We start from the raw sequence: 24,484 nt of genomic DNA on the forward strand, positions 1-24,484 counted from the left end.
ACATGTTTTATAATTTGTTATTACATTGCCAGGGCTGTACTATTACTTATTACCACCAGGGCTATAACCTGAAACGAAAATGATTTTTTCCCAAAAACTGTTAAACTGTAAACTGTAAAACTATTTCAATAACAACAGTTTGGAAGCATAGTTAAAAATAAGAAGAAATCCTACGAATAGCTGTTGCGGCCAGGGTTGCCTTAATAAAATCTGTGTTTTTGGTCTGAATAAAATATTTTTATCTCAAAACTATGGACGAATTTCATGCCAACTCGACTGGCCATTGGCAGCACCATGTCAGATAGCAATGAAACGATGTAGGTGTAAAGGCATTGACCATTTAAGCAACTTTGCATACTTGAGAAAGAATTAGACTACTTTTTTAATGCTGACATTTTTTTTTTAATTTTTTACAAAAAATTATAATTAAAAAACTATAGTACCTACAAAATTCTGGTTAAAAGATAAAATGTAGGAAATTGTTAAAATTTCGTAAAAAATTACTAAAAAAAATTTAAAGGAAAATTACGATAGAAAAACATATTTCAAAAATTGAAATTCATTTTTCTCAACAACGTATTTTTTGAAGATTCTCAAAAAAAAAAAAATGTGAATTGCCCTTACAATTTCCAACAAGTCATCCATACATAGGAAGATGGGCACTTTTACAGGGAAAAAGTTTTTTAACAACATCTTTTTCTTAGAAAAAATTACTACTAATCCTAATTTTTTTAAAGTCTAGATATCAATATAGCGTATTCAAAAATGTTCTACATCTTATTAAAATATGAACTTTTGTCGAAGACATCAATTTTCTATCTTTCATAGTTTTTAGAAATACATGGCATTTTTGTATGGGGAATCATGAAAAAAGGAATGTTTTAATCGTGAAATTTTTATTGATTGTTGATTGTATCTACGTAGAGTCGGAAAAGTTTTGTAGTGTAATGGAAGTTCACATAATTACCAGGGAATGTTTGCACTAGGTGAATATCCACATTATAATACAATTGTGTGTACCACGAAAATGTAATGGTTGTATTGAATTAAAGGGAGCATGATAAGGTAGCAATCCAAACACTGGAGAACGGTCAATGCTTGAAAAGAGGACATAAATGCTTCTCTTCGGGTCCGAGGAAAACAACTCAACTGCGGGATGTGTTGGCACGGTTAGACCTTGATTATATGTTCCAAATCTTTTCCTCAGAACTATCGATCTCCGTGTTTAATCATCAGTATTGTCCAAACCTCAGTATGTTCCTTCCTTTCCCTGATAAAAAAAATTGTCACCCTTCTTACCTCGAGTCGTCCGCGAATAATCGGTTCCCCATCCTATTAAGTGTAGAATAAGCAAAATTGTAAATATGCTTTAGAACAAACATTATTTGTTTGAAATCTCGAAAATCTGATCTTTGATTTGAAGTATCAATATTGACACATATTGCTCAAGAGAGTGATTGAATCCGGGTGTTTTAGTTCGTTTTGTTCAGCTCAATAATCAATATCAAAACGTATTTAAAAAAATGGAAAATTGTTTGCATCATCGAGTCGTTCAAATGATTCAAAGTTTGTTTCACTGTTTTATTTCAGTCTTAGTTAAACTTCTCTAGGTCACGCTCAAATTCAGCACATTCAGTGATTTGAGCTTTAATATTTCTAGAATTAAGTTAATCCCTCATGTTCACTTTGAGCTGTGCGAAGGCTATAAATGTGTAGAATCAACCGTGTTATCGAAACGATTTTAAGGAATATATATAGGAAACTAGAAGCTTTTTTTTAACACTATTTTAACATATTAATTATTTGAAATTTGAAATTTATATCACAATAAATTGGTAGGGGTGTCCAAATCGATTGGAACGGTAAGTTATGTGATTTCCTAAACGCGGAGTCAGCCATTTGATGGAAACCTGAAAAGGTAAACCAGAGGTTCTATGTTTCCGCTATCTTGACAAATAATATATATGAGCAGATATCTCATCATGTGAATGCGTGATGAGAACATCTTTCGGTGACCTTACAAGGCAAACAACAGAACTCCTGTATTTCCCTATACTCTAATAATATATGATTTTTTCCTTTAAGCAAACGCACATCCATCCAAATTATTAGAGAAATTGATAAAAAAATTGTGGTCTGGACAGTTCTGAGATACAAAACAGTAACAGCAACACTTCTGAATTCAATTTGTCCTACTTTTTTTACACCAACACTTGGATACAGACCGCACTACATCGAGATGGAAAATTAAAGGTGGGAAGATTTTTAAATCTGTGACGACACAGATTTTGTTTATGTATGTAACTTTTCTTATAATAGACCACTACATAGAAAAAATGTTGTTATTAAAAGTAAAAATTAGCAAATGAAATGAACCAACTAGTTTTCTTTCTTAAATCAATGCTAGCGTTCAAAATCATAATGTCCCAACTGGCATTTTAGCAGAAACTGAAATTTCAGTATATTTGAGGTGTTCTAAACTTAATTTCAATTCAATTTTACTTCTCGTTACGTCGACCAAAATCGTAAATGAGCAAAGTCAGAGTCACATAATCTTTTGTTCCTTTGACGGATAAACATTCAACAATGCACGGGAAGAAGGGTTGCATGTTTTTTTCATGTAAAATGCACTTGAAAATTAAATTTAACTGACCCCCAATGACCTAGACGAAAAGTTTTCCGCTTGCATCTTAGTTTTCAGCACCATAATTGTGAAAAAAGTAATTACAATTGCTGACAAGAGATAAACTTCTATGCTCTAAAATTCGAACATAGTAGACATTAGAATATTACTTCTGATATAAGAAGAAATCAAAGAAAAAAAAATAACATTTTAGTTGACATTTGAAAACTTGTGAATCTTCCCACCTTCCATTCTTCATCTCGGCACCACATAATGCATACTTGTGAGCCGGAACTCAGAAAAAGAAACGAACACTATCGCATGTAATCCTGAGCATACTCATAATGCAGCGGTGTGGTAACAACACTACGCAAATCGATAAGCCGGCGAGAATATGCGCATCTAAACTTGTATACATGACGAGATGTGAGTATCTGGCATTTATTTCTAACACTATTTCGCGCATTTCCCTGTGAAAAAAACTTTCTTCATTTTGCATTACCCACACACACACACATTGGTGAAAGCATCGTTATTTTTTCGACACTGATGCCAGACAACATAATCGAAACAGCTATAAAACCATTCAATAAAACGTTATTCCTGAGTTATAGCGTTTCATGTCATGAAAATCATTAAAATAAAATCATGTTGATATCAATACAATTATTATTTTTACGTTTAATGGGACTATAATGTAAGTTTTATCAACTTTAACATTGGTTAAGAAAATTGTAGCTGAACACTGCCACGGTTGCCTATGCTGTCAAAAAAAAGCAAACGGAAAAGTATTTCATTCAATCAAAATGCCTCGGTCAACGAAGACAAGGGTAGGAGAATATTAAGGAATTATCAACATCGAGTTACTGTGCGGAAGAACTTGTTAATACCAAAAGAGCCCCAATTAGCATGTGCTATAAAATTGCTCATGTTACGCTCGCGTATAATTAGAATTTTAGTTCATATGCAAATGCACCTTCTATATATATTTATGTTTGCAATTGTTCATCGGAACATATCGTTCATACATTTAACTTCAGTATTGATTTTTTTTTTCACATGTATTCAAAGACTCGCGTCAATGAAGCGCCACACAGTCAGATAAGTGAATTGATCTATTTACGTGTGCTTTGCTCTTCTCTCACAAACACTATTACCCCATTTTTACACGTGGGTTTACCTATACTACTACAATGGCTAGCTTCCACCTTCACCTTAAGGTGGAAGGAAGCCATTATAGTAGTATAGGTAAAACCACGTGTAAAAATGAAGTAATAGTGTTTGTGAGAGAAGAGCAATTTGTTTCGTTTGTGTTGATTTTAGTACGTAAGTAGATCAATTCACTTTTCAGACGGTGTAGCGCTTCACTGACACGAGTCTTAGAATACATTTGAAAAAAAAATTACAATTCAATACTAAAGTAAAATGTATAAACGATGTTTTCCGACGAGCAATTGCAAATATAAATATATACATAACAAATGGATCGGTTGAAGTACAAATAATTTTATGTCACGCTTTCAGCAGGGCTAATGCACTCATTTCCGGTTTAGAAGAACGAACTAATTCTCGAAAAAAAAAAAAAAAATAACAAAACAAGTGTACACCTAGTTAGCGAATGTCTAATAACAATGAGATTAATATTCTGCAAAAGTGTTGCAGATCAATACTTTCTTCATAAAACGATGGTTTTACGCATAATCTTCTAGAAAAACACAAAAAAACTCATTGTTTATTCCCAGTATTTCATAAAACAACATCAAGCTCAATTGTCTCATGTTGATATTCTACGCATAACTGTCCCAGTTATGCGTTATGCGTGTTCTAACATTTCATAAAACAATAGTTTACTGCTCATAAAAAATCCGGTGTATTGCTAAACTGAAATGCTTAAAGCTTCTGGTAGACAAATATGCTAGAAAACTTTGATTGCGTTTTTCTTAGTTGCTGATTTTGGAACATGGGACAACTATGCGTAGAACGGCAACAATGCTCTTAAAAATTCAGGGAAACATAACGTCACATGTAAAAAAAAGACACATACCAACGCATTTAAATAAAAATTAGAGCATATATTTTTTTTTTCAAAATTTCGAAATGCCAGAAAATTCATAATTTTTTTTGTACCGCATATTTAATTTTTTTATTATTATTAGATTTTTTGATGAAAAAATGGTTTGAAGATATTTATCGATACACCTTAGTAAGATGTTCATTCAGTATTTTTATCATATTTTTATCTCAAAGTTATTCATCCTCAAAAAACCGTGAAAAAACCGAAAAGATGCATTTTCACCATAGATCCTATGGTGTACCACATAAGGACTTAAATATATGGTAATACTGCCAAAATATTTTATTTAGTACCCTATACAATATTTTCCATACAGCTGGTGTTTTAGTCTGGGGGCACTTTTTACTCCCTTACCCGGTCAGGCCATTTGGACAAGAAAACACGCATAAATCTATGCCTTGTAGAGTGATATGTGCGAGTGACCACTTTGCCCCCCACAGGTGATCACTTTAACTCCTCACTAAAAAAATGTTTGATTTTTCAACTTTTTTTCTAATAATGAAAAAAGTACTATTTTCAATTTTCTCAATAAAAAACGCTTACTATCTGGAACTACCATAAGTTGCGCTACAATATTCTTCGAAAAACGGAAATTTTAGTGGTATGTGGACACAGGAAATGGACATGTTCCTTAGGGTAACCACACTCCCCCAGTTCCTCTGCGACTGCTCAGCACAGACGCTCAACCCGAACTCCTGTTTCAGATAACAAAGATATTGAATCTACAAACTGACGGGTTTGAAAATGAATAATTGATTATTTGCTCAATTTGCAAATGTGAACTGATCGTCCATAATTAAATCAGAATTTGACTAAAGAAGCATTCTTCGTCTTATTAAAGAATTGGCGTTCAAGTCACTGACAATCAAATGACATTCAAACTAGTATCAAATGATCCGGTATAAGAGGACAGTTATGACTACGAATGATAGAATGAAAATTTTCACCGCTTTTCTGTAACCTTCGACGAAAAGAGAGATCATACAAACATTCGGCGTTCGCGACTGTGCCATCATTTCTGAAGTGACAACTACAGCCGAAGCAATGTTGGGTAAAAGGGGGGAATTTGTACCTTCTAAGCAAATCGCCTAATATTTCCAAACCAATGCGGTCTAAATAAAAAATGGAACATTGAACACTGAGCTACACTTGTATTCTCTTAATTAATAGTGTTTAATCTTAATATAAAGCTTCGATCTACCAAGGATATCATAAAATAAAAGAGATGATTTTTGGACATTAAAATTTGATGCGGGGTGATTTGGTCCAGTGTGTGTTTCATCGAAAAAAAAAAACATACTTATGTTTATGTAAAGTATTTTGGGATAATGTTACAACCAGTAACAGTGATTTGGAATCGATACCAGGTGTCTTGGCCACATTCCAGACCAGAAAAATTGGATTGAGACCATCTCGAATTCTGCATGGATCTTTTCACTGTTGTTCGAGCATTTCCAAACACTTTCGATGCTTGGTCAAAGAAAATCCATTCTTGGTTGCCCGCGTTCCTTTTTTAAGCTTCTCCTTCTTCCAACGTTGTCTGCTCATCTTCTTTTTGTAACTCATCGGCATCAGAAATCGAATCGACCAAAGAAAAGCCTCAAACCTTCACACCACACCAGGACCAATTCACCTCACAGAAACATGTCCATATCACCCCATACAACATGTAAAAATTCAAATTCAATTAATTTAATTACAGTTTCGCTGCATCAAATTGTTCCTCTTCTGTAGGCGAACAAAACTTTACTGCACAATACTTGAAAAGTTTGTTTAATCAGCGGGAAAAACTTTAAAACCATGATCGGAAAACTCACATTTTTTGACAATCAAAGTGTTTGTTGTGTTCATACTACCGTTTCCTTCCAGCTGTCGAATTTTACCAATGTTTTTTTTACGTTAGGTACATGCAGTTAAACAATAGAAATATATGACAATATAAAAAATCCATTTTCGCTATCCAACTCTTGACGAGTGAAGTTCAGTGTCGGTATTGTGCGTTGCCACTTTTGCTATTGTACTATCGGTACGAGTAAATCGTGTACGAGTGAAGGTCATTGCTGTCCGCTTTCGACCTGACCTTTTGTTAAGTGGAACGAAGGAACAAAGGAACCAGCGCTCTTGCAGCGAGCCGGATTGCGGCTGTTGAACTGATTCGGCATAACGGGATCGACATCGCGTGACTGTCGCAAACGGGATTCATCACCACGTGGCTCCGTAAGCTATTCTTGCGCTATTGTGTTGTCTCCGTAGCGCGTAGCCTATGTCTCTCCCTGATTAGGGCAGTAGAGTGCATTATTGGAACAACTTTTATATTAAGGTACACATATTTATTATTAATATTATTATTCAATTCATTTGTTCATTGTTTAATATTATTATCAATTATTATCATATCATTTTTTTTTGCTATTTTTTTTGAGATTATTGTTAAAATCAATAATAAATTAAAAATAAGACAGAAATCTTTGTAAAATGGAGTATAGTGGAGGATCTCCAGAGATGGAGATCTCCGATAATGCATCTCATACAAGATCTGGGAAAAAACATAAACGAGTCCCTCATAAGGAAGATAATTCTTCTGGGGACGAATCCGCTCATCCTACCAAGCCCCCCACTAAGAAAATTGCAAGCCTCCCTCAACCCGCTCAACCCACTGTTACTTCGCTCCCCCTCTCCCATCATCGATTTCGCTTCCCCCTTCTGATGCTTCCGATCCAACCCAATCCTCGTCCTCGTCCTCATCCTCATCCTCATCCTCGTCCTCGTCCTCGTCCTCGTCCTCGTCTTCCCCCTTTGTTGTCACCGCTCCACGTGTCAGAGTTTATCCAGAAGATGCACCTGGAACTGGCCCGTGGGTTGTTTTCCTCCGGCCACAACCGAAAGGAAAAAACCTTAACGTGATTCAGATCATGAAAGATCTGGCCAGATACACTTCTGTATCTGAAATTCGCAGGGTTAGACCGAACAAATTGCGAGTTGTCGTGAATGACCGGAAACACGCAAACGAGATTGTTGCTGATCAACATTTCACTCTCGAATATCGAACATTTATACCCTCCCATAACGTAGAAATTGAGGGGGTGATAACTGAAACGGGTCTGACGAGCGAACAAATAAAAGCAGAAGGAAAAGGCAAGTTCAAGAAGCTCCCCTCAATGGAAGTGAAAATCTTGGACTGTCGCCAACTCGGGAAACTTTCCCATGATGGGGACCAAACTAAATTTACGCCGTCCGACTCGTTTCGAGTCACCTTTGCTGGTGCCGCCCTCCCTGACTACGTTATGGTGGACAAATTGAGACTACCTGTGCGACTCTTCGTGCCAAAGCCCATGACTTGCCAAAAATGCAAGTCAGTTGGTCACACTTCAGATTATTGTGCCAACAAGGAGCGCTGTGCCACTTGCGGAGAGCAACATGAGGGGAAATCCTGCAGTGCGACTGAGCATAAATGTCCATATTGCGGGGGATCCCCACACGAGCTCTCAGTTTGTGAAACTTACAAGAGTCGCTGGGAGAAACAGAAGCGCTCTTTAAAGGAACGCTCGAAGCGCACATTTGCGGAAATTTTAAAGGGCGCTTCGCCACTGACCCAACAACAAGAACAACCAATCTCAACACACAATACCTTTTCCACGTTGCCAGTTGATGAAATGGAAGCGGACACAGCTAGCGGGGGCACACCGTTTATTTTCAAAGGGAATCTCCGGCGCAAAAATGTGACCACTCCCCAAGTTCAAGAACAAGTCCCCACGGTTATATCCTCTGTTAGCTTGCCTAAAAAATCGAGTGCAGCAGACAAGCAAAACCAGGTTCCTCCTGGCTTCCGTGGGAATATTTCATCTTCGAACGACCCAGCACTCGAGGGGACATCAAAAACCCCAACTGTCCCTATTTTTCCGTCCAGTTCAACTTCCCAATCGGGATTTATAAAGTTGTCTGACCTTTTGGATCAAATCTTCAAGTGTTTTAATATTTCCGACTCCATCAGAACCATTGTCATTTCAATGCTTCCAGTATTAAAGACAATTTTGCAACAATTGATGCAAACATGGCCCCTCCTTGCAATGATTATCTCTCTTGATGTCTAATTCAAATAGACAGGTCGGAGATATCCCCTTTTACAGTGGAATTGTCGTAGTCTTATCCCTAAATTGGATACATTCAAATTTTTAATTCATAACTTCAATTGTGATGTTTTTGCTCTGTCCGAAACTTGGCTTTCTTCGCGAGATGATATCTCTTTCCACGATTTTAATATTATACGCGTGGACCGTGATGATAGATACGGAGGGGTGCTTTTGGGGATCAATAAGTGCCACTCATTTTTTAGAATTGACCTTCCACCTATTGGGGGGATCGAAGCTTTTGCTTGTCATGCAAACATCAGAGGCAAAGACCTCTGTATTGTCAGCTTGTATTGGCCTCCGAGAGCTGCGGTTAGCCGCAAACAACTTGATGACATGTGCTCACTCCTTCCTGAGCCACGATTGATCTTGGGAGACTTGGGAACTCTCACGGAACTGCCTGGGGGGAACAGTACGACGACAATCGTTCATTGTTGATATATGACCTTTGTAACAGCTTCAATATGACCGTTTTGAACACTGGGGAAACAACACGTGTACCTAAACCTCCTGCTAACCCAAGTGCTCTTGACCTCTCGCTTTGCTCGAATTCACTATCGTTAGATTGCAAGTGGAATGTAATCCAGAACCCCAACGGTAGTGATCACTTGCCAATCAAAATTTCCATCACCATTGGGTCGAATTCTTCTGAATCTATAAACATGGCATATGACCTCACAAGACACATTGACTGGAAAAAATATGCGGACGCGATTGCTCTAGCCATCAATTCCAGAGATGGTTTACCTCCATTGGAGGAGTATAACTTCCTTTCTCGTTTGATCTATGACAGCGCGGTTCGCGCTCAAACGAAACCCATTGTTGAAACCGCTGGGCACAAATTTAAAATTGACACCCGAAAATGTCAAAAAACCCGAACAATATAAAAACTGACAGCTACGTTAAGACAAAGCGACATAAAAAGTATATTCGTAGAACGCTTAGTCTGATAATTGATTACTCTGAAACTTGAACCGTGAATTTTCTATTTAAAAAAATATTCAGTACTTTAATTAGTGTTTTGAAAACATAAATTTATAAAAGCGGTAAGCCGCAGATATTTATATTAAAAATATATATAAATATATTACTGAATTTGTTCGATATAGGACTCCAACATTTACATCGGGGATTGCACACGCGGTTTGCAGTGCAAGATAGATAAAAAACTAGTTCTGTAAGTCAAATAATTATATATTTCTTTGATAAAATGTAATTACCTACGATGAATTTTTAGTTTGAGCTGGATTAAACGTGCTGCTACAAAAACTACGTTTTACTAAACCGATTTTCCGAACAATTTCTCAAAAGAACTATTTCTAACCTTACTTTTGAGATGGAGGATCAAGCTTGCGAGAAGTGCAATAAAACCGATAATCGTCCAATGGTGGCTTGCGACGCATGCGAAGCCTGGTATCACATGGAATGTGTAGGAGAATCTCCGGGAGTGGAAAATCGATCTTTCGAGTGTCCTAAGTGTGCTGTCAAGAAGGATAAACAAGCAAAAAGGGGGAATAAGCAGAACGCTCCCGCGCCCTCAAAGCCTTGTAAATATCAAACCTCTAAAGGCGCAGTGCCTCCCATCGAGAGAGATTCTAATCTGGAATTTCCGGTTCCATCTGATAACCAAGACAACTCGGAGCGAGCAGAATTTATCGGTCAGAACGAAGTGGCAACGAACACATTAGAAACGGTAGGCGAAAACATAGTCGAATGTGGTTTCGAACATTCCGGGAACCGTCTACGAGATAAGCTAAAACGGTTGGAGAATGAAATGAAGTTGAAAGAAGAACAACTATCAGAAGAGAGAATAATTCAGGAGAAGCGGATCGAGCTGGAGGCGAAGTTAATGCAGAAGAGACTGTATCAGCAAAGGGAGCTGAAACAGAAACAGTTGCATCACGAACGTCTGATGTATCAGAAACAGTTGGAAGAAGAGGCTGAGTTTCAACGTCAACAACAACTCTTACGCGAAGAATTCTCAAAACTCAAAGGCGATCTGCGATCTTCTGAGTCGGAAAATAAAACGACGGAACCCAGTAATAGCAATCCGCAACCTGTTCCTGAGTTACAGGAAACACCAAAACGTAACCCGAAATTATCAAAAATTCCAGTACTCACGCGAACAACGCAGGCAGAACAGCAAGACGTTCCAAGTGAGGACGGTTCATCGTCTACGAGGGATGCAGACAACGACGAGGAGGAATTCGAAGAGCTCAATCCAGTACCGCCCGCAATTCCAACGCAGACGACAAGAACACTAACTTCGTATGGGTCGGGGCCAAACAAGGCTCAACGTGCTGCTCGCCAAGTTTTAACGAAAAAACTTCCCGTGTTCACAGGTCGGGTTGAAGAGTGGCCGCTTTTCTACAGCAGTTATGTCAACTCTACGGATGCGTGCGGCTTCTCAGAGGTAGAAAACCTTGTACGTCTCCAAGAATGTTTAAGAGGACCAGCTTTGGATTCGGTACGTAGTCGGCTTCTACTTCCAAAAGCTGTTCCTCAAGTGATTGAGACCTTGCGTATGTTATACGGTCGGCCGGAACAGCTTATCCATACTCTGCTATCCAAGGTCCGAAGAACAGATGCACCAAGAGCTGATCGACTAGAAACCTTCATACCATTCGGGATGGCGGTACAAGAGCTATGCGATCATCTGGAAGCAGCAGAGTTGCACGACCATCTTGTGAATCCGGTTCTGATTCAAGAACTGGTCGATAAACTTCCAGCGTCCACGAAGCGAGAATGGGTTCATCATAAACGCAATGCTGCAAACGTAAATCTCCGCACATTTTCTGATTTTGCGTCGTCCATCGTGTCCGAAGCCAGCGAAGTTACACTGAACGTCGATTCACACTTCTCCACTAAATTTGAAAAACCGAAACCGAAGGATAAAGGATTTATTCATGTTCACAGTGGACCGTCAACGAATTTATTTCCACTAAGTCCATGTCGCATCTGTAAAGCTTCGGGTCACCGTATACGAAACTGTGAAGAATTTCGCCGATTGAATCTTGCTGAGCGGGTTAAGCTGATGGAGCGCTGGAAGCTGTGTGAACGTTGCCTCAATGAGCACACAGGATGGTGCCGTTTCAAGATTACGTGCAATGTTGGTAATTGTCGCTTAAATCATCACCCATTGGTACATAAAGATACGACTCCCGTTCCGGTGGTACAACGAGCTACGACTCTGGCCACAGTTAATGCAGGTCATCTACACACGCATCTCGATGGGAAGCTACCCGTTATTTTCAGAATCGTTCCTATCACATTGCTTGGTGAGCGAAAATCTATCACTACGTTTGCTTACCTCGATGAAGGCTCGTCAATGACACTCGTTGAAGAGAGCATCGTTCGCGAGCTGGGAGTACGAGGAGCGTATCAGCCGTTGACTCTCCAGTGGACGGGCAATATTGTTCGACGGGAAGCTTCATCTGAGTGTGTGTCATTCAAAGTTGCTTCCGATGCAGGAGATCGATTAGATGTGAAAGAAGCACATACGGTGAAAAAGTTACATCTACCGAAGCAGCGAGTTAACTTCAAGGAGTTGTCCAAACATTATCCACATTTGGAGGGTCTGTATGCAGCCGACCATACTGGAGAGGAACCGAAAATCCTGATCGGACTCAACAACGCCTTCTTGCTTGCTCCATTGGAATCCAGGGTTGGTAATGCCAATGAACCCATTGCAGTTCGCTCTTGCTTAGGATGGACGATATATGGCCCTAGAGATACTGTTTCGACAACTGGTTTTCTCGGTTTCCACAGTGGATATACTAACGAGGATCTTCACCAAATGATGTGGGAGTATTATCTGAGTCAAGAGCCTCGAACCATTGTAAGTAAGCTTCCGGAATCTGCTGAGGACCGCAGAGCACGAGAACTCTTGGAGGCTACGACGATTAAAATCGGTGATCGGTTCGAAACCGGTCTCCTTTGGCGAACAGACGACGTTAAATTACCAGACAGTTACCCGATGGCAATCAAGCGGTTACAGGGACTCGAGCGGCGACTTCTGAAGAATCCGGAAATGTACGATAAAGTGAAACAGAAAATAAAGGAGTACCAAGTAAAAAAATATGCACATAAAGTAACCCCGGAGGAACTTGCGACGTCTAATCCGAATAAAATATGGTACTTGCCTCTGAATGTGGTTGTCAACCCAAGGAAACCACAAAAAATAAGGTTGGTGCTTGACGCAGCGGCACAAGTAGACGGCGTATCCCTAAACTCGAAGCTCCTCGCGGGCCCGGACTTCCTGACGCCCCTCCACACCGTTATTCAACAGTTTCGCGAAAGACAGGTGGCGTACGGCGGAGATATTCGTGAAATGTATCACCAGTTCCGAATGAGAGACACAGACAAACACGTTTTGCGTTTTTTGTTTCGGGCTCATCCAAAGACTGAACCGGAAGTATACGTAATGGACGTGGCCATTTTTGGCTCAGCATGCTCGCCTGCGTCCGCACAATATATAAAAAATCTCAACGCATCCCACTACGCTGATCAGTTCCCCGAGGCAGCAAGTGCAATTATCCACAAGCACTATGTGGATGATTATTTTGATTGTGCGGATACTGCTGATGAAGCTATTGAACGAGCGAAACAAGTGCGTTACATTCATAGCCAAGCTGGTTTAGAGATACGCAATTGGGTCTCAAACTCGACAGGTTTCCTTGAAGCAATGGGTGAATCAACTTCAGGAAGCAAGGTGTCGTTGAATAACGGCAAAGAGGGTCCTAGTGAGCGTGTTTTAGGAATTATTTGGCTGCCCTCCGACGACGTGTTCACTTTCTCCACGACGATGCGCGCAGACCTGATGCATTATATGTCAACCAACGATCGTCCTACTAAACGGATCATACTCAGCTGCATAATGAGTCTTTTTGACCCATTAGGTTTGCTCGCACCATTTACCGTTCACGGGAAAGGTCTTCTTCAACATACCTGGCGCTCTGGCTGCGATTGGGATGAGAAGGTGAACGATGAGTGCTACGAAAAATGGTCTCGTTTGCGAAATGTATTTCCCGTCATCAACCAAGTGCTCATACCCCGGTGTTATCTGCGAAATGCCCCATCAAGCGCATACAGTACGCTGGAAGCCCACGTGTTTATGGATGCGAGTCAGGATTACTACGGGTGCGCTGTATATTTCCGAATAACTCACCAAGGAAATTCTCGATGTTCGCTGGTGGCTGCGAAGACGAAAGTTGGTCCGTTGAAGCCATTTTCCATTCCAAGAATGGAGTTGCTAGCTGCAACATTAGGAGTACAACTGTTGAATTCAGTATTATCAAATCACAACATCAAACCTACGAAACGTGTTCTATGGACTGACTCATCAACAGTGCTGCATTGGATAGCCGCAGACCCGCGAAAATTTAAACCGTTTGTCGCGTATCGAGTCGGCGAAATTCTGCAGGAAACAAGTATAAACGAGTGGCGTTATGTACGCAGCAAATTAAATATTGCAGACATCCTAACTAAATGGAGCAATCATGCTTCACTAGAGCCCGATGGTCCCTGGTTCTGTGGTCCGGATTTCCTCCAACACTCGGAGGAAGAATGGCCATCTTACAACCGCCCTCCGCCAAGTCTCGTTTCAGAGCTCAGAGTTCTCAACATGTTCCACACAAAGGTGGATAATATCCTGTGGATCGACGCTTCCAGAATATCCAAATGGAACATTTTATTACGTTCGGTTTGCTGCGTGATCCGATTCATTTCAAACTGTCGCCTGCGAATTCAACGAAAACCTATCGAAGTATTGTACGTTCCAGAGATGTCAAAACTTGTACGGCGTTCAGTTTGTTCGATCATCGTACCCCTAAAACAAGAAGAGTATGAGATTGCCGAACAAGTGCTCTGGAGGCAAGCACAACGAGATTTTTATGGAGATGAAATAAGTACCCTGTTGAAAAATCGTCAATTAGCCCGTGAACAGTGGATACCGATTGAAAAGTCAAGTAAGCTGAAAAAACTGTGTCCGTTTCTCGATGAGCATGATGTTTTGCGCGTGGATGGTCGAACCAGCATGGCGGAATTTGTTCCCTTTGATACCAGGTTTCCCATTATATTGCCGAGGGATCACATCATCACATATCGAATCGTCGAGTTTTACCATCAGCGATATGGACACGCAAATAAAGAAACGGTATTCAACGAAGTTCGTCAGCGGTTTTCGATTTCAAAGCTAAGAGCATTGGTGGCAAATGTCGCAAAAAGTTGCCCATGGTGTAAAGTGCGCAATTCTCGTCCACATGTGCCAAGAATGGCTCCGTTGCCAATAGAACGTCTAACCCCATATGTTAGGCCGTTCAGTTACGTGGGGGTGGACTATTTCGGTCCTATTGAGGTCACTGTGGGTTATCGTAGGATCGAAAAACGGTGGATTGCCCTATTTACCTGCTTGAATGTGCGTGCAGTTCACCTCGAAGTGGCTCACCGCTTGAATACCGAATCGTGTATAATGGCCATTAGACGATTTGTTGTGCGACGAGGACCTCCAATAGTTATCTTTTCTGATAATGGAACTAACTTTAAGGCTGCAAATAATGAGCTGCAGAATCAGATCCAACTTATCGATACTGCATGTGCCAATGTGTTCACCAACGCAAGAACGCGATGGTGCTTCAATCCGCCCTCCGCACCCCATATGGGGGGCGTATGGGAGCGCATGGTGCGCACAGTTAAAGAGGTAATGAAGACGCTGCATGAAAGACATCGCCTTAACGACGAGATACTGCTAACAGTTATCGCTGAGACTGAAGAAATCGTCAATGCCAGACCGCTCATCTATCTTCCTCAGGACTCCGTGGAATGTCAAGCCATAACACCGAATCATTTTTTACGTGGTACTTCGTCAGGGCTCCAAGATCCAGTGATCGCACCAACTAGCGAAGCAGAAGCATTGCGCAATGCGTATTTTCGCTCGCAACTGGTTTCGGATGAGCTGTGGAAGCGTTGGCTGAAGGAATATCTGCCGTCGTTAAACGCGCGGACCAAATGGATGGAGGAGACTACCCCTTCAGCTCCTGGAGATTTAGTTTTCATCGTTGACGACTCTAACCGTAATGGGTGGATACGGGGAGAAATACAGGAAGTAGTTGAAGGTCGTGACGGTCGCATACGACAAGCCAAGGTGCGCACTGCGAATGGGATATTTCGGCGACCAGTGAGCCGGTTGGCTCGAATCGAAATTATGTCGGTTGGTAAATCTTGCCCAAATGAAGGTTCCGGACAAGGTTTACGGGTCGGGGATTTGTTGAAACCGCTGGGCACAAATTTAAAATTGACACCCGAAAATGTCAAAAAACCCGAACAATATAAAAACTGACAGCTACGTTAAGACAAAGCGACATAAAAAGTATATTCGTAGAACGCTTAGTCTGATAATTGATTACTCTGAAACTTGAACCGTGAATTTTCTATTTAAAAAAATATTCAGTACTTTAATTAGTGTTTTGAAAACATAAATTTATAAAAGCGGTAAGCCGCAGATATTTATATTAAAAATATATATAAATATATTACTGAATTTGTTCGATATAGGACTCCAACATTTACATCGGGGATTGCACACGCGGTTTGCAGTGCAAGATAGATAAAAAACTAGTTCTGTAAGTCAAATAATTATATATTTCTTTGATAAAATGTAATTACCTACGATGAATTTTTAGTTTGAGCTGGATTAAACGTGCTGCTACAAAAACTACGTTTTACTAAACCGATTTTCCGAACACCCATCCCAGGTTCAACCATTTCCCGAAGGCCTCCCAATCTATGGTGGGATAGCCAATGTTCCAAGCTTTATGTAGAAAAATCTAATGCATTTAAAGCTTTTCGGAAACGTGGAACCCCTGAAAATTTTCAAACGTATTTAGCCCTTGAATATCAACTTAAAAACTTAATCAAAGGGAAAAAACGTGCTTATTGGCGAAATTTCGTGGGAGGTTTGTCACGAGAAACGTCAATGAAAAAATTATGGAAAGTGGCTCGAAACATGAGAAATCGCTCTTCAACAAATGAAAGCGAAGAATATTCACATCGATGGATTTTTAATTTTGCACGGAAGGTTTGTCCTGATTCCGCTCCTGTGCAAAAAATTGTTCGAGATATACCACAAGGTAGGTGCGATCTTGATTCCGAGTTTTCGATGATAGAATTCTCTCTTGCTCTCCTTTCATGTAACAATTCTACTCCGGGATCGGATAGAATTAAGTTCAACTTGTTGAAAAACCTCCCTGATGTGGCGAAACATCGCTTGTTGAATTTATTCAATCGGTTTCTGGAGAATAATATCGTTCCAGATGATTGGAGACAAGTACGAGTTATAGCTATTCAAAAACCCGGAAAACCCGCGTCCGACTTCAATTCGTACCGCCCAATAGCAATGCTGTCTTGTATACGGAAATTGTTGGAGAAAATGATCTTGTTTCGCCTTGATCGATGGGTTGAAACGAATGGCCTACTCTCAGATACACAATATGGGTTCCGCAGGGGCAAGGGGACGAATGATTGTCTTGCGTTGCTTTCTTCAGAAATTCAAATGGCTTACGCTGAAAAAAAACAAATGGCTTCAGTATTCTTGGACATAAAGGGGGCCTTCGATTCTGTTTCAATAGAGGTTTTGTCGGACAAATTACACTCTCGGGGTCTGCCGCCTCTATTGAATAATATGTTATATAACTTGCTTTGTGAGAAACATTTGAACTTTTCTCACGGAGATTCGGCAGTAAGTCGGGTCTCTTACATGGGCCTCCCCCAGGGCTTATGTTTAAGCCCCCTTTTGTACAACTTCTATGTAAGCGACATCGACAATTGCCTTACACAAAATTGCAGCCTAAGACAACTTGCAGATGATGGAGTGGTGTCTGTCGTAGGACCAAACGAATCCGACCTGCAAGGACCCTTACAAGATACTTTGAACAATTTTTCAACCTGGGCCATTGGGCTAGGGATCGAATTCTCCACGGAGAAAACAGAGATGGTGGTTTTTTCTAGGAAGCATAGACCAGCAAAACCAAAGCTTCAACTTTTGGGTAAACCGATCACTCATGCTATGTCATTCAAGTATCTTGGGGTCTGGTTTGACTCCAAATGTACTTGGGGGGCCCATATTAGGTATCTGAGTAAAAAATGCCAACAAAGAATAAACTTTCTCCGTACAATTACCGGCACCTGGTGGGGAGCCCATCCCGAAGATCTTATAATGTTGTATCGAACAACTATTCTCTCAGTGATGGAGTATGGCAGTTTCTGTTTTCAATCAGCTGCCAAAACACATCTCATTAAACTCGAGCGAATTCAGTATCTTTGTCTCCGTATTGCGTTGGGATGTATGCCCTCAACGCATACCATGAGCCTCGAGGTTTTGGCAGGCGTATTCCCACTAAAAGATCGCTTCAATTTATTATCTCTTCGGTTCTTCATTCGGTGTAAGGTTATGAACCCATTGGTGATCGGAAATTTTGAGCGGCTGATCGAGCTAAATTTTCACTCCGGATTCATGAGTTCATATCATGAATTCATCTCCATGCAGGTTGATTCTTCTTCGTATATTCCCAACCGTGTTTGTTTCCCTGACTACATCAATTCCTCTGTGCATTTTGATCTGTCCATGAAGCAAGATATCCATGGATATTCAGATTACCAACGATCGAGGATCGCTCCAACGATCTTCGATGAAAAATATAGGGGTATCAATTGTGATAATATGTACTTTACTGATGGGTCCACTATAAATGAGTCCACAGGATTTGGAGTGTTCAACGAATTTTTTAGCACCTCACACAGTCTTCAGAATCCTTGCTCAGTGTATATTGCTGAATTGGCAGCAATTCATTGGGCGCTGGACAGCGTCGCCTCACGACCTGTTGAACACTATTACATTGTAACGGATAGTCTTAGCTCTGTCGAAGCTATCCGTTCAGTGAGGCCGGAAAAGCACTCGCCGTACTTCCTTGAGAGAATACGAGAAATTTTGAGTGCTTTATCCAGACGCTGTTATGTCATTACCTTTATCTGGGTCCCTTCACATTGCTCCATTCCGGGTAATGAAAGGGCTGACTCATTAGCAAAGGTAGGTGCAATTGAAGGCGATATTTATCAGCGTCAAATCGCCTTCAATGAATTTTATTCTTTAGTCCGCAAAAATACCATCGCTAACTGGCAACGCAAGTGGAATGAAGATGAATTGGGCCGGTGGTTTCACTCGATTATCCCTAAGGTTAGCCTCAAACCGTGGTTCAAAAGTCTAGACTTGAGTCGGGACTTTATTCGCACCTTCTGCCGACTCATGTCCAATCACTGTTCGTTAGATGCACTACTCTTTCGTTTCAATCTTGCCAGCAGCAATCTCTGCGTTTGTGGCCAAGGTTATCACGACATCGAGCACATTGTTTGGTCGTGCGAGGTGTATCTGGTCGCCAGATCGAATTTAGAAAACTCCCTTCGGGCCCGAGGAAGACAGCCCAATGTGCCGGTGAGAGATGTGTTGGCTCGGTTAGACCTTGATTACATGTCCCATATATATGTTTTCCTTAAAGCTATAGATCTTCGTGTGTGATTGTCCCTACATCCTTATACCCTCCTTTCCTTCCTTTGCGGGTAATTCGTCCCCTTGCTATAAATAGTAGAATAAGTTGAAATGTAAATACCCTATAGATATACGAATAGATTTATGAAATGAGTGTTCATCAACATTGTTACAATTTCCTTATATCCCATCCTTCTCCTAAAAATATGTCACCCTCCTAAACTCGAGTACACCGCGAGTAATCGGTTTTCCACCTTACTAACCATAGATGTATGAAAATTGTTTATATATATATATATAGTTTTAAAATTATATTTAAGAATTCGGCTCCTTTAAACTTAAGTAACTGAGCCTGTAAAAATAAACGAAATAAAAAAAAATATATAAAAAATCCAAATCACCCCGTATGTCCAACTCACCCCGTGTTACCCTACTCGTTGTTAAGTTCACAGTAGAATTAGGCGATCTTTAGAAAACGATAGATCTCCACAAATCGGGTTTCTAAACGGACTTTGGATCAATTTTTCCTAGGCGCTATCAGGCAAAACGTAATCCTCAATGAAACAGAAGCATTTTGCCAAGTTAGAATCCATCCAAAATGTTTGCGTAGTCTTTCACTTCCATTCGTTCGATTGTTTCGAGACTGTGCTTGACCGAGTTGAAAAATTCTGTTTTCTATATAATAAACCGATTTGGTTAAACTATTATCCACATCACCGATTTAACTAATAGCCTTGTCCGTTCAAAGTGTTGCATGGAGTTGTAGAAGAGATTCTGTGATATCGTTGCTTATACACTAATCGAATCGATGTAACAATCCAGATAGTAACAGATCACAGGTGCTTTCCTTCAACATGGTTCGTTGTATCTGTTATCAAATCCAATTATACCAATGGTCCATAATCCAATATTATCTATTATAAACACGTAACAGAACAAAGCAAATTTGTGAAAATTGAATCATTAAGGGGCTCAACACCTCCTCTAGTAATGCGTTTTCACACTTCCAGGGGAGTCCTATGTTCTTATACACGATTTCGACCTGTTGTTCGCACCTCCAGTGCTTCCAGCCTCCGCAAGCATCCTCTGGCGGCGACATTTGTGTGGTAGTGCAACGTCTCCTCGGGAGCAAACTCGGCCTTCTAATAGCAGTATTATACGAGGCTGGCTAATGTGCTTTTGATGTTCCCTAGCTGTGATGTCGCCCAAAGAACAGAGGCCAGTCTTAATCTATTGGAAAGAAAGTGGGACGAGGCAGAGGGAAACATACAACGGCTCATGATACTCCCAGCATTACACCATCCGCAGTGTTTGTCGAAGAAAGATCTTCTAGTTTTTCTTTTGCACATAGACTCACAGAGCGATTTCCATGTGCGTCGAGCAGAGGAAAATCTCTTACATCACAGCTCGTGAAACGGAAACCGTCTTGTCAAATCTTCATTCCGAACAGGAATTGGAAGTGAAGTGTGTGTGTATGTGTGTATGTTTGCTTCTTCTCCATGCAGACGTTATTCTGACGCGGAAATTGAAAAGAATTGTACTGTTGATGTAGTTTATTTTTATGTTGGCTCGAATTCTTAAATTTAAATTCAGTTTACCCATTTTGAAAATACTTTATAACACAAAAGTTGAACTACCACAAACAGTTTGTTACGGCTACTGTTTGCTTCGGAACAAGTTGTGACATCCGATGAACCATCCGTTCTCGTTTTATCAATCTCAGCTTTTTTGGGAGGGTAAACCCGAAGATAGAACCATATCATGGTTACAATACACCTGCAAAGGGCACAGTTTTCTCATTTTTCATTCCATCCGCCTCCAAATGAAACCACAACATCGATATATGTGTTTGGAGTGCTACCTTCATCCCCCCTGAACCAACGAACCACGCAGGAGATTATCGAGGGGCAGAGGACGGAAAACATTTTCCCCTCCCCGGTTTGCTATGAAATGACAAAATAACAAGAAAGCCCGAGTCTCTTCAGGATGACGGGGGCGTGTGCGCAGATCGGACCGGGCTGCCGTATGGATCTCGCAGGAGGAAACCGGAGACCGGCAGCTGAGACGCGACGACTGGAGGAAAATGCTGATATTAAATAAAATTTTTGCCATTTCATCGTACCTTCTCGTCTCTTCCTGCCGAGAATCGTAGACGTAATTTTCTATTGAACTGTCAACTATTCGCCGAACAATCCCCACCGCTCACTTGCTCGCTCGCTCATATGTGACACACAACGACATTCAGTCACACAATCTGGAACTTTGTCGGCTGCGAGACCACCATCATCGGGCGCCTCTGTTTTCGGTATTGTGTCATGGCTGTCCAACAGTTGTATGGGTATGTATGGGAACCAAAGCAAAAAACAAGCTGGCGCCACCATTGCTTCTGGATGTCGCCAGCATGTTATGGATCACCTGTTAGATAAAATGCAACAATCCAATGGACGAAATGAATCGGTGTGTAATTGAAATTGGACCGTGGTGTGATGTAATATTCTGTCAACCCCTGGGAGACCCGCTGTCACTAAATCATTTGGATGTAGTGCGGATTGGCCGTAAAGCAACGACGGTTTCATACCGTCGTCGTCGTTGCAAAATTCAATTTCAATTGTGGTTTGAAGCTTCAACATGTAAGAGGGATTTCGTGCCAACTGGTCAATAGCATTGGCAGCCCCCTTCAGGATCCGTTCAAAATTTGTGTATTATTTCTGATCCACTAAGCCATTCTTTTTTGAACATTTCATAATACTAATTTTGTCCCGAAACAAGTCTAGGACCTTCTTTTTTGTCTTCTGGAAAGGACAAAACTTTTTTTTAAATGATCAAAAATGACAACATAAATGTATGCCTTTCATGAAAAATAGTTTCGTTTTCATTAATGTATGTTTCATTTTCTATTAATGTATGAATGTAAAACATCAATAGAAAAAAAGCTTTTTTGTGATTCGATTATGTATTGGATTCGAAAATTAACGTTAAAAGTGAAATTGCGATTATATATAATCGAGTCTGACCTATACTAGAGAGCCAATTTTAGCGTTATGCAATATTTTTCGAATTTTATTTTGTTTTTGTTTTTATGAAAAGTGGAGACGCGAATGCTAGATTGAGACTGAAAATGCAACAGACTGCGTCGGGCGAATGTTTTGGTACAAAACGCAATCAACGACAGCTGATGAGAAGCAACGCACAACGTGGCATTCTCAGGCCCCGGCCAAGAGGATATGATCCGCGAGTCAAGATGTGTTGCAAATTTAGCTGTCATTGCCAAACTATCAAACTACTCGGTGAGGTAAAGGCAGATCTATGGAACAAGGTGCGCTCATTCGCTAATCATATTTAACCCGAAACAATCGTCTAATTCGCGAAAATTTAAAGAAGGCAGTTTTGTAAACTTAAAATTGCATGGAGATTCTTAAGTTATTTGATTACTTCAAACACCAAACGCTCTCTTAACCGTTTGGCTGTATATTTCACAACACACAACATTTACAAAAACTCGCCATTTTAATATAAAATCATCATCAGACACAATTCCAGTTCAATATTACGTAGTACTGTATTGCATAGAATACATATTCGAAACAGAAAAGTAAATTTTCATTCAAAATTTTTTATTTCAGAAGTGTGATAATGTCATCCTGTAAATTCATGGCTGTAAAGTGGTTTTCACATGTTGACCCACCTGGCAGTATGTTAAGCGCCATGATTTACACGCTTGAGAGTTTGGCAGTTCTCGCGAGTGACAGTGGTCGAAAATTGCGTTTGCGACCCGGACATCAGAGAAGAGAAGTGGAACTTGAGAGAAAAAAGTGGCAACGATTTGTGGCAAGAAAATGTAAACAGTGAAAAAATTGACAGATGGTCTACGCTCTAAAAATTGAACATAATGTTAAGATGTCTCTAAAACGGTGGGAGACATTATATATACGGTGGGAGTTTCGTATATAATGTTATTAATGTTAGCATCATCATGATAAACACGGCGAATGGGATAGAAATTACGAACTGAAAATTTAATAAAATATACATATAGACGCTGAAAGTGCTGTGGACAAATATTATAATGCATTTTTATCGGTTTATGTATAATGTCGTTAATATTTGCATTATCAAAATAAACCCATATGTATTGTAATCATAACTTGCTGTGCTATTCATAGCAACACTTATGGTTGTATTCCACCAATGATGACAAATGTGTAATTTACGAATGAAGCTTCGCCATAGAAACTGGACATTAAATAAAAAAATTAAAATGTGGCAAGAGCATCAGTTGAAATATTTTAAAGCATTCTCATCGTAATAAATTGAATGATACAATAATTATACGATTAAATAATGTATGTACGTTTAAAAAACAACATAAAAATATTATTTCTGAATAAATTTCATTTTTTTCAGTTTCGAACACACCCTGTAAAAAGGCATTTTTATTTTTTAAAACACCTTCTGTTTGTATTGTATCTAGAATTTCACATCAATTAGTTTCTAGTAATCAGCTTTTTAGTTGCGTAGTGGTTTTCAGATTTTCGTGTAAATTGGTAGTTTTGTTCCTTATCGCAAAATATTAGATCCCATTCCATTTTAGCGTGGTTCGCAAAATTTAGTTTTTACTCTTTTTTCCAAAAATAACTTTTTTCAAAAATTCATATCTTTCAAACTACCAAACCGATTCAGATGATCGACATATCAAATTGGCCAGTTAGCTAGTCTTTTTAGAAAAAAAAACTAAACATGCAAAAAAATTATTTTAATTAATTATTAATCTTATTTGTTCTTTATAGTTTTCATTGTCCAAGGACGCTATATTTTTTATATTTTTTCTCGAAAGCTGAGGATTTTTTAGATAACGTATCCAAAAATGTGTTCTTCTTCGTTTTTGAATTATGATTTTTCAAATTTAACCGATGGTTCAAATAATCATTTCTCTCCTTTTTTCCAAAAATGACGTTTTTCAAAAATTCATAACTTTTGATCTATTTAACCGATTCAGATATTCGACATAGTTAATTGAAGTCAATAATTTCACACATGCAAAAAAGGGGAATTCTATTCGCATATATATAGTCTAGTCGCATAGGATGATCGAACGAATCTTAAAAGTATGTTAACTTTTAGAA

General features: G+C 39.7%; 2 protein-coding genes across 3 annotated transcripts in view; both read left to right on the top strand.

Moving 5' to 3' along the window:
* LOC129777486 (uncharacterized) overlaps positions 1-24,484 on the top strand; it is a 648,520-nt gene that overhangs the window by 40,397 nt on the left and 583,639 nt on the right. The window lies entirely within an intron of this gene.
* Positions 10,161-16,160, top strand: LOC129773419 (uncharacterized). Its single transcript, XM_055777025.1, has one exon. The coding sequence runs from the start codon at positions 10,161-10,163 to the stop codon at positions 16,158-16,160; it is 6,000 nt and encodes a 1,999-aa protein (XP_055633000.1).

Source organism: Toxorhynchites rutilus, chromosome 3 (genome assembly GCF_029784135.1).
Source record: "Toxorhynchites rutilus septentrionalis strain SRP chromosome 3, ASM2978413v1, whole genome shotgun sequence".
Lineage (NCBI taxonomy): Eukaryota > Metazoa > Arthropoda > Insecta > Diptera > Culicidae > Toxorhynchites > Toxorhynchites rutilus.